We start from the raw sequence: 17,316 nt of genomic DNA on the forward strand, positions 1-17,316 counted from the left end.
AGAATCTTGCCAGCAGTAACTTGTACCCATCACTTCTCATCTTTTACGTATAACTCCTTGTAAAAAGGGAGTCTCCATCTTCTCTGTAGCCATTTGTTAAATACTGGAACATGGGGATAAGGTCTCCTGTAAGCCTTCCTTTCTCAAGGCTGAACAAACCCACTTCTCTCAGCTGTTCATCACATGGCAGGCTTCCTAGGCCTCCGATCATCTTTTGTGGCCCTTCTCCAGATCATCTCCAGACTGTCCACATCTTTTTTGTATAGCAGGTACCAGAACTGAACACAGTATTCCAGGTGATGCCTGAAAAGCCCTGATTAGAGTGGGATAATGATTTCTTCATCTCTGCTGGTGATGCCCTTCATGCCACCCAGCATCCTGTCACCTTGCTGTACCACAGCAGCACACAGTCCCTCACACTCAGCTTTGTCCACCAGGACCCCCAGTGCCTTCCCCCAGAGCTGCTCCCTAAAAGGGTAGATCCCAGCCCATGCTGCACTCCTGGATTATGCTTTTCCAGAGGGAAAAGCATACTTACACTTCTCCTTGTTGAGCTCCATAAGGTTCTTGTTAGCCTACTCTTCCAGCTATCAAGGTCTTCCTGCAGGATGCTTCTCCCTTCCCAGGTGCCCACTTCCCCACTCAGTTTGGTCTCATCAGAAAACTTTGTCTTTATCCTATCTTCCAGATCACTTACGAAGACATTAGATAGCATTGGGCCCCATACTGATCCCTGGGGGACACCAATTGTGATTTGTGGTAAAAGTTGCTCTCTGGATTGATTAACTGTTATAATTCTCAAGTTACTTGAGTGTCATTCACTTTTTCTTGCACTTGATTCATTCAAATATTAATTCTGTAGTTAGTCTGTATTGTTCAGCATTCTAAGCCATTTAATGATATAAATTAAGATTAAAGCAATTAAATTTTTGTTAGCCATAGCAGTACAAAGCTCAGTTTTGTGTTGTATGATTTTATGTCAGCAGAATCTGATAAAGCAACAACTATCTCCTGTTGACAATTTGCCTTGAGACATATCTGGTGGGAGGACAGTAAATGTTAATGATAGACATTTCTTTATCTAATAAATCAGATTTTGCTATTGTCCCTCTGTCTTTGAAGAGAAGCTTTGAACAGAAGCCAATGTTCAAGAGATGGAACAGAGAACACAAATTGAGTGCTGTGTCTGAAGAAAAGTTTTCTGCAAGGAATCCTTTCAGTTCTTCATGCTGCTGTACAGTGAATGATATTTAATTCACAGCTAATCTACCTGCGGAATTTTTGCTGTTTGTTCACCCTACTGAGAGAAACAAATTCACTTTGAAAACATTACAAGCTGTTTTCCAGTGTGCTCCTCTACAGGCTCACAGAGCTTGGGCTTGCTCTGTTCTAGATTTAACCCCTTCTCTAAGCACAGCTGCACTCCCGAGAGTGCAGCTTCTGCTGTACACATACTTTTGTTCCTACTTCTTAATTATCTCTATCCCACTTTTTGAAATCAGTATGATAATTTTTCATAATTACATTTTCTTTTTTGTTATTTGTTGCCAGTTCTCAGTTACCTTTCTTCTTGGGATTCCTTAAAACAGAGATCTGAAAGAATGCCACAAAATGTTGTCAGATGCCTAGGAATGACAACACAAACTATTCAAATTACCTTTTTTTATCCAGAGACCTCATCTCTACCCCTTTGGTGTAAGTCTGTCAGCAGAGAACATTTTCCCATATTTCATTGAAGGCAATTTGGTCACATAACCTTTTATTATCAGGCTGTAATTACTCGTTTTCAAAAAGAAGCCTTTATGAGATTTAGATTTTAATGTCATTATTTGTTTATTTCCTGATTACAACAGCCTATTAAACATCAGGCCTTCTATACTAAAACGATGTCTCCTCAAACACTAAAGCAAAACACTACAGCACACTGAATATCAATATCAATAGACTGCATCACTGTGCAACAATGTTTTTGAAGACAGTTCAATAGTGCTTTTCCTTTTTTTTTTGTATTTGTGCACCAAGAACTTTTCCCCTTTTAAGGGCCTGCACCTGCATCAAGCAACTGCTCCTGGTTTTTATACACTGCAGTAGTGCTGCCAAGTCAACATTGTGAAAAACCAACAGACCAGTCTATTGTTGTGGGCATTTGTACACCACATTATGTGCTGGGGTCAGATCTGAGTAAAAGCTTTTTCATTCCGACCCTGGAAGCAACCCTTGAGGCAGGAGTTAGGCAGATGCTTATTTACTAAGTGAAGGCATGCTATTTAATTTTGACAGTCTCCTGTGCAGCTGCTGTTCTGCCATATTAAACAACAGTATATACTAACAAAGCCAATTTCCATTGCAAAGCCTCAAACTATCTACTCATTTCCCAGCAAAATAGTAAAAAAAGCTTTTAAATAGTGCTGAAGAAACAGGAAATTAAGCAGCTGTGATCAATGAGGTGGCACTGCAACAGGCTCCCATGGAGCAGCACAACTGAGCAACAACATTTTAAGGGAGGAAGAGAAAAATGGTAAAGGCAGGGAGGGACTAACCTTGCAGTGCAGTGCAGATGGGCCTCAACCCCAGTGACAGTGATCCTGATTGTCTTCATCTTCTGAGCAACCACAGAAGATTAAGACACAGCCCGGGGACACTGCATCAGCCAGGTGCCCTGCCTTTATTACTCATATTTTCATATGTCAGTTTGCTACCTGAACAATTTCAGGTGTTAAATATATCTACAAATGTACTGCTCTAGCCTAAGTCAAGGAGGCTTTCACATACACAAACTTTCCCTGACAAACTCTGCAGGGATACGACCAGGTCACTATTTGTGCACTTTTGATCGCTTTACCCACTGACTGACAAGCAAAGTGATGGCCTCCAACTCAGCAGCTGCACAACAGACACCTTCAGCCCTGTAAAATGATTCAGTAATACCATTTTGATCAGATGAGGGCTCACGAGGTGGGCTCAGGCCATCTGACATGGTGGTCCCACCACTCCACATTGGCTATAGGAAAAGCACCAGGGTATTGCTGCGATGCTGAATGGAGCATTGTGACAGTACCCACAGCACAGGGCACAGACCTGCCTCTGCAGTTGCTCTCTATCCCCCTGGATGGCTGCCAGATCCATCAAATGCAAGCAGCTGACCAGAGGTAAGTAAGTCTTTGCCCCAAAAGAGGGGAGACTCTGCACGCTCTAGTGCCTTGGAGATGGCCTCTGGCCCGCTTGGAAATGTTGCAGATCCAACAAAGGAAAAATTCATAACCTTAAGAAGATTAATGCCTTAAAAGCCTACCTGGACACCACAATCAGTGCAGATTCATACAAGCAGAGATGATTTGGCCTAAGTTAGAAGCATGGGTGTTGAGGATGCGGGCTGCCAGCAGGCAAGGTCCATACCTTCATACCTGGAGTCACTGGAGATGACTCTCCCATATACAGATTTCAGTGTATCTGGGATACCCTAAGCTAAGGCAGGAGAATCAATAGTTTAAAACTATAACTAGGTGATGGCTCAAAACCTGCACAGAGCTTTTTCTCCCCTCTAAAATTGTCTTAGGATGATATAAGGGTGTTCAGTTACCAGAAGAAAAAGTAGTTCCCTAACCACGGCCTTCACCAAGATGAGGAAGAGGGTAAGATCCCTACTCTCACATTTCTTTTCCCAAGTATTATGCAAATCAAAGATGCTCATACATAACCAAACTTATGCAAACATATGCAAACGACTGATGACATTACTGGTGTTGGGCTCTGGAAACAGTGATAGGAGTACAGTGCAGGGAACTACTGGTGGAACACTCAACCACTGTGTTTTACTGAGAAAGCCAAAAAATTAAGTCTGTTTATCAGCTTGATACAGGTTGCTTTAACAGAAAAACATAGGGCGGCTCCTGTGTGATGGATGTCAACCCAGCAGTTAAGTCAAAACAAAGCACCCTATAGGGGAATAGCCTAATGCTTTCAAGCAATATAGAGGTAAACAAACACTGTCCACTCATAGGGCCATTGCTCAGGCACAGCCACCTCTCACATTTTACCTTAAAAGCCAATAAACATTGAGTATTTTTAATCTATGTTGACCAAATAAAAGGTTCCCTCTAAGCTGCTAAATGAGAAATTGAGTTGTGGATGGTAAATTCGGGAGGTTCCTGAGTCAGGGAAGGAAGTATTAGGCCAAGTCAATTACTCTGTCCATGAAAGAAACAGAGGAGAAGACCCAATACATTTCACACCAATCACCATAACCTTTTCCACTGCTGTTAAACCAGTGAGTGTGATGTCCTTCAAACCAACTACTGCTTGTGCTGAATTAGCAGAAATGGAATGAAAAATTACCACAGCTCTGTAAGGGAGGACAAAGCAACAACCTGCCTCAACTCAAGCAGAGGTAAAAGGGATGCAAGTCATCCTTTTCACAGCATTACGTTTCCTCAATACCAATCTCGCAGTACAAACAAAACCTCAGGGATGCAGGGGTGGTACTGAGGAGCTGCAGAGGAACTAAGGCTCAGCCAGAAGAAAGAGGCAAAGGGGGATGCAGGAAGGGGAGAATTTCATGTGGCTTCATTTGTTGTACAATAGCAGAGTGCAGGGTATCTGTACTGGGGAAGGAAGCAAAACTCAAAGCCACAGATTTCCTCACTACCACACTAGGACCACCAAAGACAAGAAATAAGCGAAAGTTACCCCCCAGTCTTAGAAGAGTTCCTTTCATCTTTTGTCTTGTGTTTCAGTAAAAAACACAGCATTTGCTGAGTTTGAATATTTTCCTAGTGTTTGCATCCTATATACAAACAACAGCATCTGTCTTGGCTCTGATGCCTGGAAGCAAAAATCTGACAGAAACGGCAGCCCTGCCACCCTCCCGCCATCCCCCTGGCCCCTCTCGGTCACCAGCACTCTTTCCCACATCACCAGGGCGGGGATGTAAAGAAATGCACAGCATCTCACCTGTGCTGGTAGAGGTAAGGAACCTCAGTGTGCACATGTGCCACAGTAAAATGTTTCTCAGTGGGTAGTGTGCAAGTCCCCCCTAAGGGCTGTTGGATGGAAGAGATTTATGCTTGCCAAGAGAATCAGTTGCCAAACTTGATCACTGAAAACATGAAATTTTTGTTTATTTTTCTATTCATTTTAATCTGCTGTGTGTCTACTGGTTCCCAAGTGCTCACCTTGACAGTGCAGGAAATGAGTTGACCAACAAATCTAAAAAAAATACTGAAATCTTAATTTTATTTCTTTGAAGTTACTAATGCTCTCCCTCAGGCTCAATAGCAATTTAGCACTTGAATTCAATTTTCCTTCCCTGGTATATTCCAATGCAGCAGTCCCCTTTGCTTGAACTTTCAGCAGCCAAGTGTGTATTAGACGTCATGCTGGCATTTGGCCATATAGGTTACAGGAAGCACTATACCGCAGACAGCAAAAGCGGTTCAGACTATCACGATTTCCATTAGAAATCCCTCTCCCCTCCCTTTTTTCTTTCTTCCCACCCCAAGAATTCCGAATTCTGGCATCAGAAAAGAAAAACTCTGAGCTCAATCCAAAGAGGAAATATGCTTTTTGAAAAATGCATGCTCTGCATTTTAGAAAGACAAACAAGAAGCTTCCTTGCCTTCGAGGGCAAAACCATTCTTGCTCTGCTCTACTACTGCTTGGGCTCAACAGCTGTCTGCTCAACAGCTTCTGTAACCTGCGGGCAACGTGAGCTCACAAGGTGTTTTTTTCCTTGCTCGCCAATTTGCCCCTTTCTCAGACAAAATAATGCCTTTTTACAGCATGATGCAACCTACAACCAAATATCCTAAACTGTGCTGCAAATATTACAACCTTTCATGTTATGATCTGATCCTCAAAGAGTTATAGCAGCCTCATGTCGCTTCCACCACAGCTTGTGTCTTCTGCTTTTTCTACCCTCTCTGATGAAAGGTCTGGCTGACCTCCTGCTTCCTGCTCTGCAATTCCCAATGGCCTCCTTATGTTCCAGCAGCCAGGATTGTGCAGTTCCATGGCTGCACACACCTTGAGCCCACCCTGTGCAGCTGGATCCTACTTCATCCACCTTCAGAAGCAGCTCTACATCCTCATTCCCTTCAGATGTTTCCCATCCCACTCTGCTCAGGCCATCTTCCTAATAATCCAGCTTCCCAAAATGAAAATGATGCCCTGTAAGTATAACAGGCTGAACTATTTCTCAGTGCAAGAGATGTGAAACAAACTCTTTCAGCAGGAAAGATAGATTGTTACACACAGCTGGCTTTGAACTGAATTTCACCTCTTCATTTTAGAAAATTGTGGAGAAGTTTCCTTGCATTTGAGGGTAAAGCTGCACTCCTGGCACTGAATTATTGCCAAGGTACTGCTGCAGTTTCTGATGGAGGAACCCCCCACGATGTCACAGAAGGGAACAGGAGAAGACATGAACAGTAATACAGGGAAATAATGGTAAGGTCAGAAGAACGAACCTTGGGATGAAAGCTTGGGAGAAACCTGAGAAGAGAAAGTACTGTGGAAGAGACTTTGCTTGGAGCAGGACACGTGTAAGGGGAAAAAACAAGCCTCTCAGATCCTGGAAAGAAAAAAGCTGAGTCATCCCCCAGCAATGCTGGAAGAGAAATTACTGAGGTGACAGAGGGAGGCACAAAGCTGCAGCATCTAGGCCCAAGCAGACAGACTTCTCCCAGTCTGCCTGCAGCAGCCTTGGAAAACAGCTTTGGCTGACTGGATGTCTACTTGGTAAAGATGTAACTGGCAGTGGCACAGCCACCTAAGCCACAAGACAGCAAAATGCATCCATGCATTCACCTGAGTAAACCAGAGACACCTCTCAGTGTGCAGCTGGGAAACAGCTGGTTTTCTGACTGATGCAATCCAATTTTTACAGGCTTTTATTTCCCCCAAAACCAGTTTAGTCAAGTTTGAGCTAGGAGACAGTCGACTGTGAGCAGAGGAAGAGACGAGAAGGGGCTGACCTCTGAGAAGCCTCCCAGACGAAGACCTCAGCACCCTGGAAAGACTTTAAAGAGGAGCTATTTTATCGCCTTTTGGTAAATGTGCTCCAGCATGGCAAAGCAGGAGTAAAAGAAGCTGAACTCCCAAACCCATTTGCCTTCCTGACATGTCAGGAACCTTTCCCCACCACTCTTCCCAAGGCCTTTTTAGGCACATGGTGTCGAGCTTCCCACAATCAAACACAGGGGCCTGCTCAAGTTCCGTGGCTGACACAATATTTGTGCAGCTAATTTAGCTTCCACCCAGGCATGTAGTCAGGGTGCTGCTGGCAGGTTGGGCTCACCTGCAAGTCCGGCAGCTGCTGGCTGTGGGGAAGGGTCCTGTCCGCCCGGTCACAACACAGGTTAAAAAAAGAAGCCAAGAAAATTGTTGATTATGAACTTCATAAACTATCTGAGATGGAAGCTGAACCTTGTTTAGGCTCTATCCTAAGCTCACCCCACCCTCCTCTGAGGCTAGGTTATGTTTAGATTATATTACTTAGTACTAAAGTACACCAGCCCAAATAAGACTTCTAAACACATATGCAACTACACTATATGCATACCAAGGTATGTCAATAGGAGATAATTAATTATTTATTTCCTATAACTACATGATTACTGTGAAAATTTACTTTGAATTGATTTTTGTCAGGTAATAACATCCTGCCTCTTCTAGCCTCTGCATTTCAAGTGATTCAGGGACTGTAAAAATAGAATACTTTCCCCAAAAAGACATACAAATGAAAGTCTGTGTGGACTTCTTGCTGCTGAGTGGTAATTATCTATTCAATTACATGGCTCCATTCTCTGCACTCTTTAATACAGAAAAAAGATGCTTTTCCAGATGAAACAATCCTCAAATGCCTCCAAAACCAGAGCTACTGATTACTGTTTCTCCAGCTGCAGAATGAAAGGTACTGCAATCTGAAAGTAAGTGGTAGAAAATCTTGCTCTACAACAAAGGAATTACAGGAGTTTAAACAAGAGCCATATTTTCTTCCTTTATAGCTTTGTATTTCTCATTTTCTGCCACAAAAAAAAAAATGTCCAAATGGACCAGATACGTCTATGGCTTCTTCCTGTTGGTCTAAATAAGGGTTTGCATGTTTGTCCAAGGGCCATAACAGAAGAGATGTTGCTTTCTGTTCTGTAATTTCACCGTAGGCATCATCCAGGTCACAACCAATCTTGCTACACTGGAAAGATACATCCGGTGTCTGTTATTGTTTTTTCATGATGAATTTCAGGAATAAATTAACTTGTTGTATGTTTCTAATTATATTAAATCTCCACTGCAAAGATACAGAGATTTTAAATGAGATTAAATCTGCAAGATCTGAGTTCCTGTAGATGACTCTACAGATGTAGAGTCTACAGACTCTGTAGATGAGTGCATCTCATCTTTGAAAAGGAGATGTTTGACATACTTGCAAATATTGGACTGACATAAACTGATTAACAAAATTCTTTTGTGAATTCTTCTCCTATGCTTATTAAAAACATAATTGCTCACATTTGAAAGAATGATGTTATGCTTAAAATGATTAAGGCAGGGTTGTATCTTGTTTTCTGGTCAGGGCATTAGTTTAGCTATCATAATCCCTGTATGGTTTAAACATGCTGACAACTGTCCCTCTTGATCAACTTGCTTAAACATTTTTCAAAACTCAGGAACTGAGAAACCTGAAATTAACAACCATTATAAGTCATAAAGAAAATAATTGCAACTAAGTAATCAGATGCTGTAATGCTACTGGCACAAAAGTAGCAGTGGACCCAATGAAAATGAGTTGTGAGTCACAAGACGCCTGGCTGCAAATGTTGGCAGGCGTACTTCTCATAGCAACAGTTTCAGTAATGTGACCTTTCTATTACCCAGTTTCATGCTGTGTCATTTATCCGAATTATAAGAAGAGAAGTGCTTCTATCAGTACAGCTCAAGAAGGACTGATCTATCCCTTAACACGTAAGAAATGCTTTGTCAACTGTATTGTTCAATCCTTTCGGCCTCAAGTCCCATTACAGGTGCAGTTGGATAGATAATAAAACATAAAACTGTCTTTGCATGTATTTTCTCACAAATACATGGTCTACAGAACACCAAGATACAAGAATCTACTTCCTGCTCATCCGATACGATAGACTAGCTGTTTTGAGATGGTATCAGAGTTGTAAGTAAAGCTATCTTTTCAACAGAGCCAAGTCAGACATGCCAAAGATCTACTTATGCTGCTAAGCAATCTCTTCCATACAAATACCCCTCCAGTAGAAAAGAACCAATAATTGTATATCCTGAAAAAATGGTTTCATGGATTATTTCTGAAGTATAGTGTAGGAAAGCAAGGAGCTAACAACTTCCTCTGGCTTAATCTGCACTGCCAAGCTGTTTCCTTGTCATACTGGTTCTGGTAAATTCTGTAAACCAGGAGTGATTACAGAAAACTCGTCATGTTTATCTAAAGGACAAACAATATGCTACTTGTATGCCATCATGTGAGCAGAAGAATCTTTAGCCAATTTAGGGACCTAATCCTGCTCTGAAGCACAAACCTCACACTGTGGGTGACATGAAGTAAGTGTTACACTTTTATACTGAACTCACATGAAGCAGACAACGGTAAGAGCTGCCATGCTAGTGCTTCAGATGCCAGCATCAGCCAGTTCGTGGCCTGTAACACTGGCTCTGGAGGGTTGCAGCAGTCAGTAAATTCAGTTTTCACCTACTTCTCCATGTGTGTTTAGAGTAAGATTAATTTAGGTCTCAACCAAGCAAATGAAGCCAACCAGCTTCATAAAGCTCTGAATACCTATCATTACACCTCCTGTCCAGGTACAGTCATCACAGACATGTTTGGCCACCTCAGTGGAGGGGAGAAGAGGGAAACTGGATTCATATTTAAAGCAAACAAGTTAAAACTCCTAATTTTTGCTGTAATGAAATAATTTTGTGAGTTGAAAACATCTGCTTGAGAGCACCACCAAAAGAGAAAGAGGAAGTGTCCCTGCTCATTCCTTCCTTCTTTACAGTCTCTGAGGGCTCCCTGAGGTAGGGCAGAAGACCACTCTCCTCCTGCAGATGACCACACACACACAGAATACAAAGAATAAAACCCTGTGTATGAGACAGGTTCTCCCCATGCTTGCTGGCAACTACAGAAAGCTGAATACTTCTCTAACTAGCGCTGTCCAGGGTTGGTTTGCTAACAGTCATTTAATCTTTGTAAAATCTCGGGGTTTAAGCAGAAACACCAAATCTCTAGAACAAATTTATCTTTTCAGGCAAAGCACAGCTGATCCTCTGACAGTGAAAAGATAAGCTTAGTGGACAGTGTAACTCCAACTGAACAATAAGCTGGCTAAAGGAAGGGTTTATCACAAGGCTATCACTTGTCAGCTTTGAAGGAGGCTGCTCAGCATGAAATGCTGCAGGAACTGGGTGTGCAACTACTGGCAGTTCTTAGTCCTAGGGTAGTATTTACTCTCACCACAGCCATGAAGCCTCTGAGACAGAGGGAACTGCCTTCTGTCCATGGAAAAATTACTAAAGTAGCGAGAGGGAGACAGACTGCCTTAACGTGAGTATTAACTTTGTCCTCTGCTGGTAACAAAAGAGAGAAGTTTTTGTAACTGAAAGAAATCGGAGGGGGAAAAAATGAACAGCAAACAAAAGCAACATTGGTCATTTCATTTTGGCACACATCAGGCTGCAATTCTGCTGCCAGTGTCGATGTATTACATGCTGTATAGCTATAAATTTCAGTTGTGTTTGAATAAACATCAGCATATAGAATTGCTTTGCGTCTGCCTAAGGCAGTCTGTCTGCAGACAGGAGAGAATTGCTGTATTTCTTCGTCTGAATAGCCCCAAAATTAAAAATGTTAGTTGTTCTCAAAGTGCACATACCTGCAATCCCTTGTAGCAGCCCACAGACATTAAAAATGCTTTTCTTCATAATACTCTGCACACACATAGTAAAGACAGACACAAATGCCACGGTACAGAGAATCATGATTCCCATGGCTAGGAAAATAGCGGTCGCCTGCCAGAACCCACTGGCAATCTCATTGAAGTTTTCAGCGTAAGGACCACAAAGTGTGTCTCGTCTAGAAAACTGCATGTGGGAGATTCTGGTGCAGCGCCCGTAGATGCCCAGAGTTGGATGGTAAGGCTCCTGCGACCCCCCTGTTCTGTTGTCCACATCCTCGGAGCTTGAAGGCTTTGCTTTCCCAATCAGCCAGTCTGCGCTCATGAAGGCAATGAGCTCTGCAAAAGCCACCACGATACTCAGGAGAGTCCATAGCATTGACCGACACGTTACAATGACATGACACATATTGATGTCCAGTGCTTGTGATCAGTGCAGCAGACAGTCTTAAAATCCAGGCACTGGGGGGAAAAATTAAATTAAAAAAGGAAAAAAGGACCCTAAGAAAACTACTATGTCTGCTCCGGCTACTCTTTCAACTCTCTCACAAAGGCCAAGATGAAGCTTCTCAGAAGAAAAAATGAACAGCCTCAAGTTTTGCAAGCAGTGCAGTCATTTGTTCTTTCTGTTTAGTTCCTCCTTTTTTCCTTCTGGGATGCTGAGCTCTGAAATACAGTTTTCTTTCTTAATATTCATACTGGCATATGACACTGCAGGTTGGTGGGGGAGGCTGAAAGGACTGCGCACTGTTTGACATCACACACCTACAAGAAAAAAGAGAAAACACATCTGCAGTGAGAGAAAAGTCATTTCCACCTCCACAAAGAGCCAAGATCCGGCACAAATCCACATCAACATATGAAAGCTCTAACAAGGGCACATCAAACAGCCTGCTGGAAACCTCCCTGGTATGTCCCAGGGGAGTAATTAATCTCCCCCCCACCACTGCCAATACTTATACTTACAGTATCTGCTGTGCCCTATCCCACTGCGGGTGTTTGTCAAGCACTTTGCAAGCAAAGGTCTCAGTAACACTCAGCGGTCCCACCCATTCCTACCACCACACCCCCATCATCATCTTCTCCTCGAAATTACCAAGGGTGCTGGCAGTCATCCAGCAAAATGTTAGGACACGTTTAAGCAGTTTCACAGATGTGCAGCTCCTGCCTTCAGTTTGGGGAGGTGGCATGGCATGCCTCCGGGACGGAAGCTGGACACAGCTCCATATGCCATTAGCACCTGGGTGCAAAGGGCAATAAAGGAACCTTGTTCCAACCTTCTGGGTTTCTGCTGACGACAGCTGAGCCAACCCCGCCTCAAGAGCAGGTGAACAGGATTACGGCTGAGGACAGTCCACCCTGTGATGTGGTGACCCCTTTGAAGCCTAGATTTTGCAGGAGCAGTGCTTCTTGGGTTCTGTATCCAGGTTTCTCACACACCTCATCTTGAACTGATGCCAACGCAGGCAGCCTCTGGTGAGTGGTTTATACCATCGTAAACAAGAATCTGTGGAAAAGTGCCCCAGTCACTGCCAAGTGTCCAAGAGCCCCACAGAGAGGGGTTGCCAGTGAGCCTTGGGCTTCCTAACTCTTCTCAATTCCCCTCTTCCACAGTTCTCTGTATGCTGTGACTGCAGCAAAATGTTCCCCAGGGCTTTCCCCAAGCCTTACTGCTGCCTTTCAACAGTAGCTGATGACATTCCCAGAGTTACACTCATCTTAGTATAAGAGGCAGAGACCATTATACTTCCAACTCCTCTCCAAATATCAGCCTCAAAATAACAAACGGGTCATCGCACATGCCTCTGTGCTTGAACTGAAACAGAGTCGCCTGAAAGCAAGGGTGGGAGCAGGAAACGCCCTCATGTTACCCCTTCCATGGTGAGAACATAAGGCTTCCAAGTTTTCCTCATAAAACCCAAAATACCAACACTGAACTGGAGGCAAGAGAGTCAAGAAGCAGATCTGGACCTCACTGCTGCCCTGCTGCCAAACGCTAAGTGGTCAGCAGATGCCAGGAAAACAGACATCCCCGGTATTTTTTTAGCTTTGTCATGGGGTTGGTATTTAATTTCTTAGGAGTTTTGAGTCCAGCAGCTGACTACTAGTCCCACTGAATGCAAACTGAAACACACACCCACAACTTCACACATTCAGAATTTCATCCAGCAATTTCTACTCCCTCCTGTACTAGTAGTGAATCATCTATATCTGCAGATTCCCTTGCTATAAAGGGCTGTAAAGGGGAATTTGTCTCCCTTAGTTCAATTTTATGGCATTGCCTCAAAAAAGGCAAAACATATTTAATTGTGCTTTTAGACATACTGAGATAACGGTTCAGCTAATTTTCTGGTTTTTGGAGGGAAAGTGCCAAAAAAAAAGTTAATTTGCTCAGTATTTCCACTTTAAATAATGACTCGAATATATGAAATGTCCACTACAAATCTACATACTTCTGATATCATCTGCATGATTAAAGAGAATTTAATTGCAAATGTCTTTATTTTTTTAAGAGATGCTCCAAAAAGCTCTAAAATCTGGTTTTCTCCGCAAGAACTACATCCATTCCTCATCTTTGTAATTCTAGGATTTTAACTGAGGTGCAAGGAATATGAGAGCTCAATATCCGTCATAGCTGTTACTGCCTACTCTGTACCTGCTGAATGATAAATACTTTTTATTGAACACAGAGGAGAACAAAGTTCATATTTACATAGGTAGGTGGAAATTCCAAATGAACACAGTCATAAAAGCATGTCACTCATGAGATCTTATACTAAAAGAAAAGACCAAACCATAGGGTTCTTTTCCAATTGAAACATAAGTGCAGGAATAAGTTGCATCAACATTTTAAAACACAGTATCTCCAGAAAAGTCACTGCATAAGCAAAACAGCCTGTCTAAAGGTGATACAGAGGTCATGTTAAATCTTAGGAATTCACTGGAGCATATACTTCCCTGTTGTGCAACACAGGGAAACTTTGCAGCACCTAAAAGTTAGTTAGTAGATGTCATTGAGAACTACAGTTCAGTACAGAACTGAATATATTTTGGTTTTCATTAAAACCTTCACGATTGGGTTTTTCCCAAGCAATGAGTATTTTATTCTAGTGCAAACATATGCAGAGCAATGTACTCTTACTCATGCGAGAGCTGCTGCATAAGTTTATTCTTTCACTAGTGATGCCCTGAAATGAGATAACCATTCACCTATAACCCCTTTTTGTTAGCAGACAGACAAAAACTTATAAAGCAGGATGGTGAACCCAGAGGATGGGCAGAGGCACTTCTTTCTGAGATCTAGTAAGGAAAGCTTGCAGATAGAGTACTGGAGAAAAGTTACAGTTCAGTCACATTTATGCAGTTAACCTTTTCCTTCCAACAACCTCCTCCCCCCACCTTGGCTTTCCCAATGAACCTAACCAACCATCCCATGGCTCCAACAGCATGTTTGTGTCATTCCTGGAAGCCTTTCCAGCAACAGGCTGTGCTAAACATCTGTGCTTCATGAAACCTCACTCCAGCACTCTACTCACCCCCTTTTTTAACATTTTTGCTCAAAAGAAACTCAAGCTAGGCCCTTGCAAGGCTGAAAACTGGCTGTTTATTCTTCCACTCAGTTTCCCATCCCTTAACAAGTTTTTTCCATAACAGAACTGTATGTTCTTCACAGCAGGCCCCTCAATATCCATTTCTGACCGACTGTCAAAATATTTGCTTTGACAACCCAAATTTGATATATACAATGGTTCTTTAACCCTTTTGGTATTAACTCTTGCTGAAGAAGCGGACTACAAAAAGTAGCCCCACCTCTTAGCCATTTGGGCCCCCCCTTACTTTTACTGTTGCATTCAATTGCCCAGGAGAGAAAGGAGGCCATCCATGCAAGGAAGCAAGGGTCCCAGGAGAGAAACAGCCCTGCACAGTAAATGCCCACATGAGCTGCACACCATGGCAGCACAAGGGTCTTGGCAGAGCCATCCTGCCCCACCATATAATCCACCATTCCTTGCCTGGACAGCACAGCTCTTGAATGGGTCAAACCTATAACCTTCAGCCTCATTTACTTGGCTACTGGAACCATGCTCATGGTAAGGCTCTGCATGAAGTCTAACACAGTGAGAAGATGTTAGCAAGAACATCAGATCCTCACAGCATCCAGAGAGAATACAACTGAAGTTCTCAAATGCAAAAATCTTTTGGTTGTTTTAATCTAACAAAACCAACCATCTTAAAACATCTTTAAAACTTACTTTCTCTTCAGATGCAATTTTGACAGCCAGATACACTGCCTCTAGTCATACTTTCACATCTCTAGTGAGGACTGTTCAGCTGTTGCCTTTTACTACACAATGTTCCTACATACAAAGTATATAAACAACATCTATTTTTCTGAACTAGACAAAGAAACACACTTGTCTCCATTTTGCTTACACTGCCAAAACCAGAAAGCTGATCCAAATTACAATATTTGAATTAAGGTTTTTATTTTAGAGATGTTGAGCTGCAGGACTTTGCTTTGGCATACCAGGCAGATAGGAAGGAACAGCTGCAAAGTTCAAATCTAAGTCAATCACATACCATGGCTGTTTATTTTAAAAAGGTGTCCGACAAGCAATGTACAAGAGAACCACAAGTACCTTCCAGAACAATGTCATGGTCAGTCCTTCATGCTCCCCTTATGATTTGACTTAAGACAGAGGCTCAGACTAAAACCTATGATTCAGCTTTCACCCTTTCCAGCCTAGTTCTCTCAGCTCAAGAGTGAGAATAAATCATCTTTAGATAAGTGGCTTTTGGCTTGACTTAAGCAAACAGCTGAATGGAAGGCCACACAGACTGCTGAAGCCGTCCTGGTTTATAAAATAAATCCAGGCACAGTTAGACATTTTCTTCTAAAGCTTGGTGAGGTCCAAAGCACCACTACACAGAGGAGTTTCTAAACCTTGTTTACAATACACAAGCTTGAGCATCTCATATTGCAAAATGTGCAAATCTTGGAAGCCTGGGATCTGCTTTCTCTAAAACTGTTCATTAGCAGTTATAAACTCTCTGAAAATGCTTTGAACTGTGAGAGTGTAAGGGGCTCCTATTTGTGTTGATGTTTGCAGACTGCTTGTTTAAAACAAACAGAAAGAGGCTCACACACTAAGACTCAATTACCTCAAGCTGACCCTCACCCAGGTCCACACGAGCAGCTTTCATCCATGAGTGCTGATGGACAAGCAAGCTGGTCAACTGTGAGCTTACCCTGCCTGGCAGAGTGAACCAACCATCAAACCACAGACACAGGAGGGACTACACTTAAGACAATGTGGTATGAGCATTAGAGATTACTAATTTTCTGGGTGAGTGATAAATGTGGGTAAATAAACTTCTACTCCCATTTGGTCCTCTCACCATTCTTCCAGGAACTGCCGTTCAGGAGGAGATGGCAGGATTCTGCCAACTTCCATGCAGTCTTCAAAGCAGTGGACTAGACAACAAGTAGCATTTCTCAGGAGATAGAACCTGATGAACACCAACTCACCTCGCTAAAGGTACACCTCTGCATTTCTATCCACACACACCTAGAGGTGACTTGCAAATGTAAGAAAAGGTATATTCATCACATTACACTATCACAAGAGAACAAGGACAAGGTTTAGTATGTAAGGAAAGACCAGTTGTCCTAAAAGGTTTGGTGTAGTCTTTCTCTGCAGAACACAAGGAGCTCAGCTGGCACTGGTTTCTGGTAAGCAGTGCATACTCACCACAGGAAGCACCTGGACCAGGAAGAGGGAAGGACACTTGGATACTTCAGTGGGTCTTTGTTTTGTTTTCTTAAATACAACACATTTCAACATCATCAAAAATATTCAGGGTCAAATAACAAAACAGCAGAAGGTGCTTTAAAGCTGAAGTGGTTGCACAGATTCAGACAAATAGCAGAGAACAGCAAAGGATTCCCTCCCCCTCCAACCACCTTCATATTTTCATCGAATACTGCCTACTAAAACAACATTCCAGAGCAGAGCTTTTTACTTGAAGAACATAGAGCAAAGCTTTGATTAGTCATCACTTGTGAATTAAAGAAAGAGAGAAAATATTTGCATATCTCATAAATATTTAACTGTTATAAACCTGCACAGGCATACTAATGAGTGCATTATTGTGACAGGTGGTTGAAAACATGTCAAAATCTGTTCATAGACAGATGAATTTCACTGGTAATGGAAGGAATGTAGACTTACAATGCATCATGTCTTGTTCCTCCTGGCACAATATAAGATGTGGAATTGAAAACTAAAATATTTTGCAAAATAGTCAAAACTCACTGAAGTATCCTAATCAAATCCCTATTTCCTTGCCTTTCATTTGAATTGCTCTGTTTACTTCAGCCTTTTCCTACCAAAGG

General features: G+C 42.4%; 1 protein-coding gene across 6 annotated transcripts in view; it reads right to left on the bottom strand.

The window, feature by feature from the left end:
- The window catches only part of LHFPL2 (LHFPL tetraspan subfamily member 2), a 125,516-nt gene that overhangs the window by 8,394 nt on the left and 99,806 nt on the right, over positions 1-17,316 (bottom strand). For 3 of the 6 annotated variants that reach the window (XM_051788121.1, XM_051788123.1, XM_051788125.1), the window contains one exon: positions 10,899-11,684. In XM_051788121.1, the coding sequence (XP_051644081.1) occupies positions 10,899-11,328 (430 nt within the window). In that variant the 5' untranslated portion in view covers positions 11,329-11,684. Of the gene's footprint in view, positions 1-10,898; positions 11,685-11,885; positions 11,922-12,015; positions 12,160-17,316 lie in introns of those variants that run through there. The other 3 variants (XM_051788122.1, XM_051788124.1, XM_051788126.1) reach the window with 3 other exon arrangements.

The sequence above is a fragment of the Manacus candei genome, unplaced genomic scaffold (genome assembly GCF_025592945.1).
Source record: "Manacus candei isolate 608988 ecotype Guabito, Panama unplaced genomic scaffold, ASM2559294v1 h1tg000024l, whole genome shotgun sequence".
Lineage (NCBI taxonomy): Eukaryota > Metazoa > Chordata > Aves > Passeriformes > Pipridae > Manacus > Manacus candei.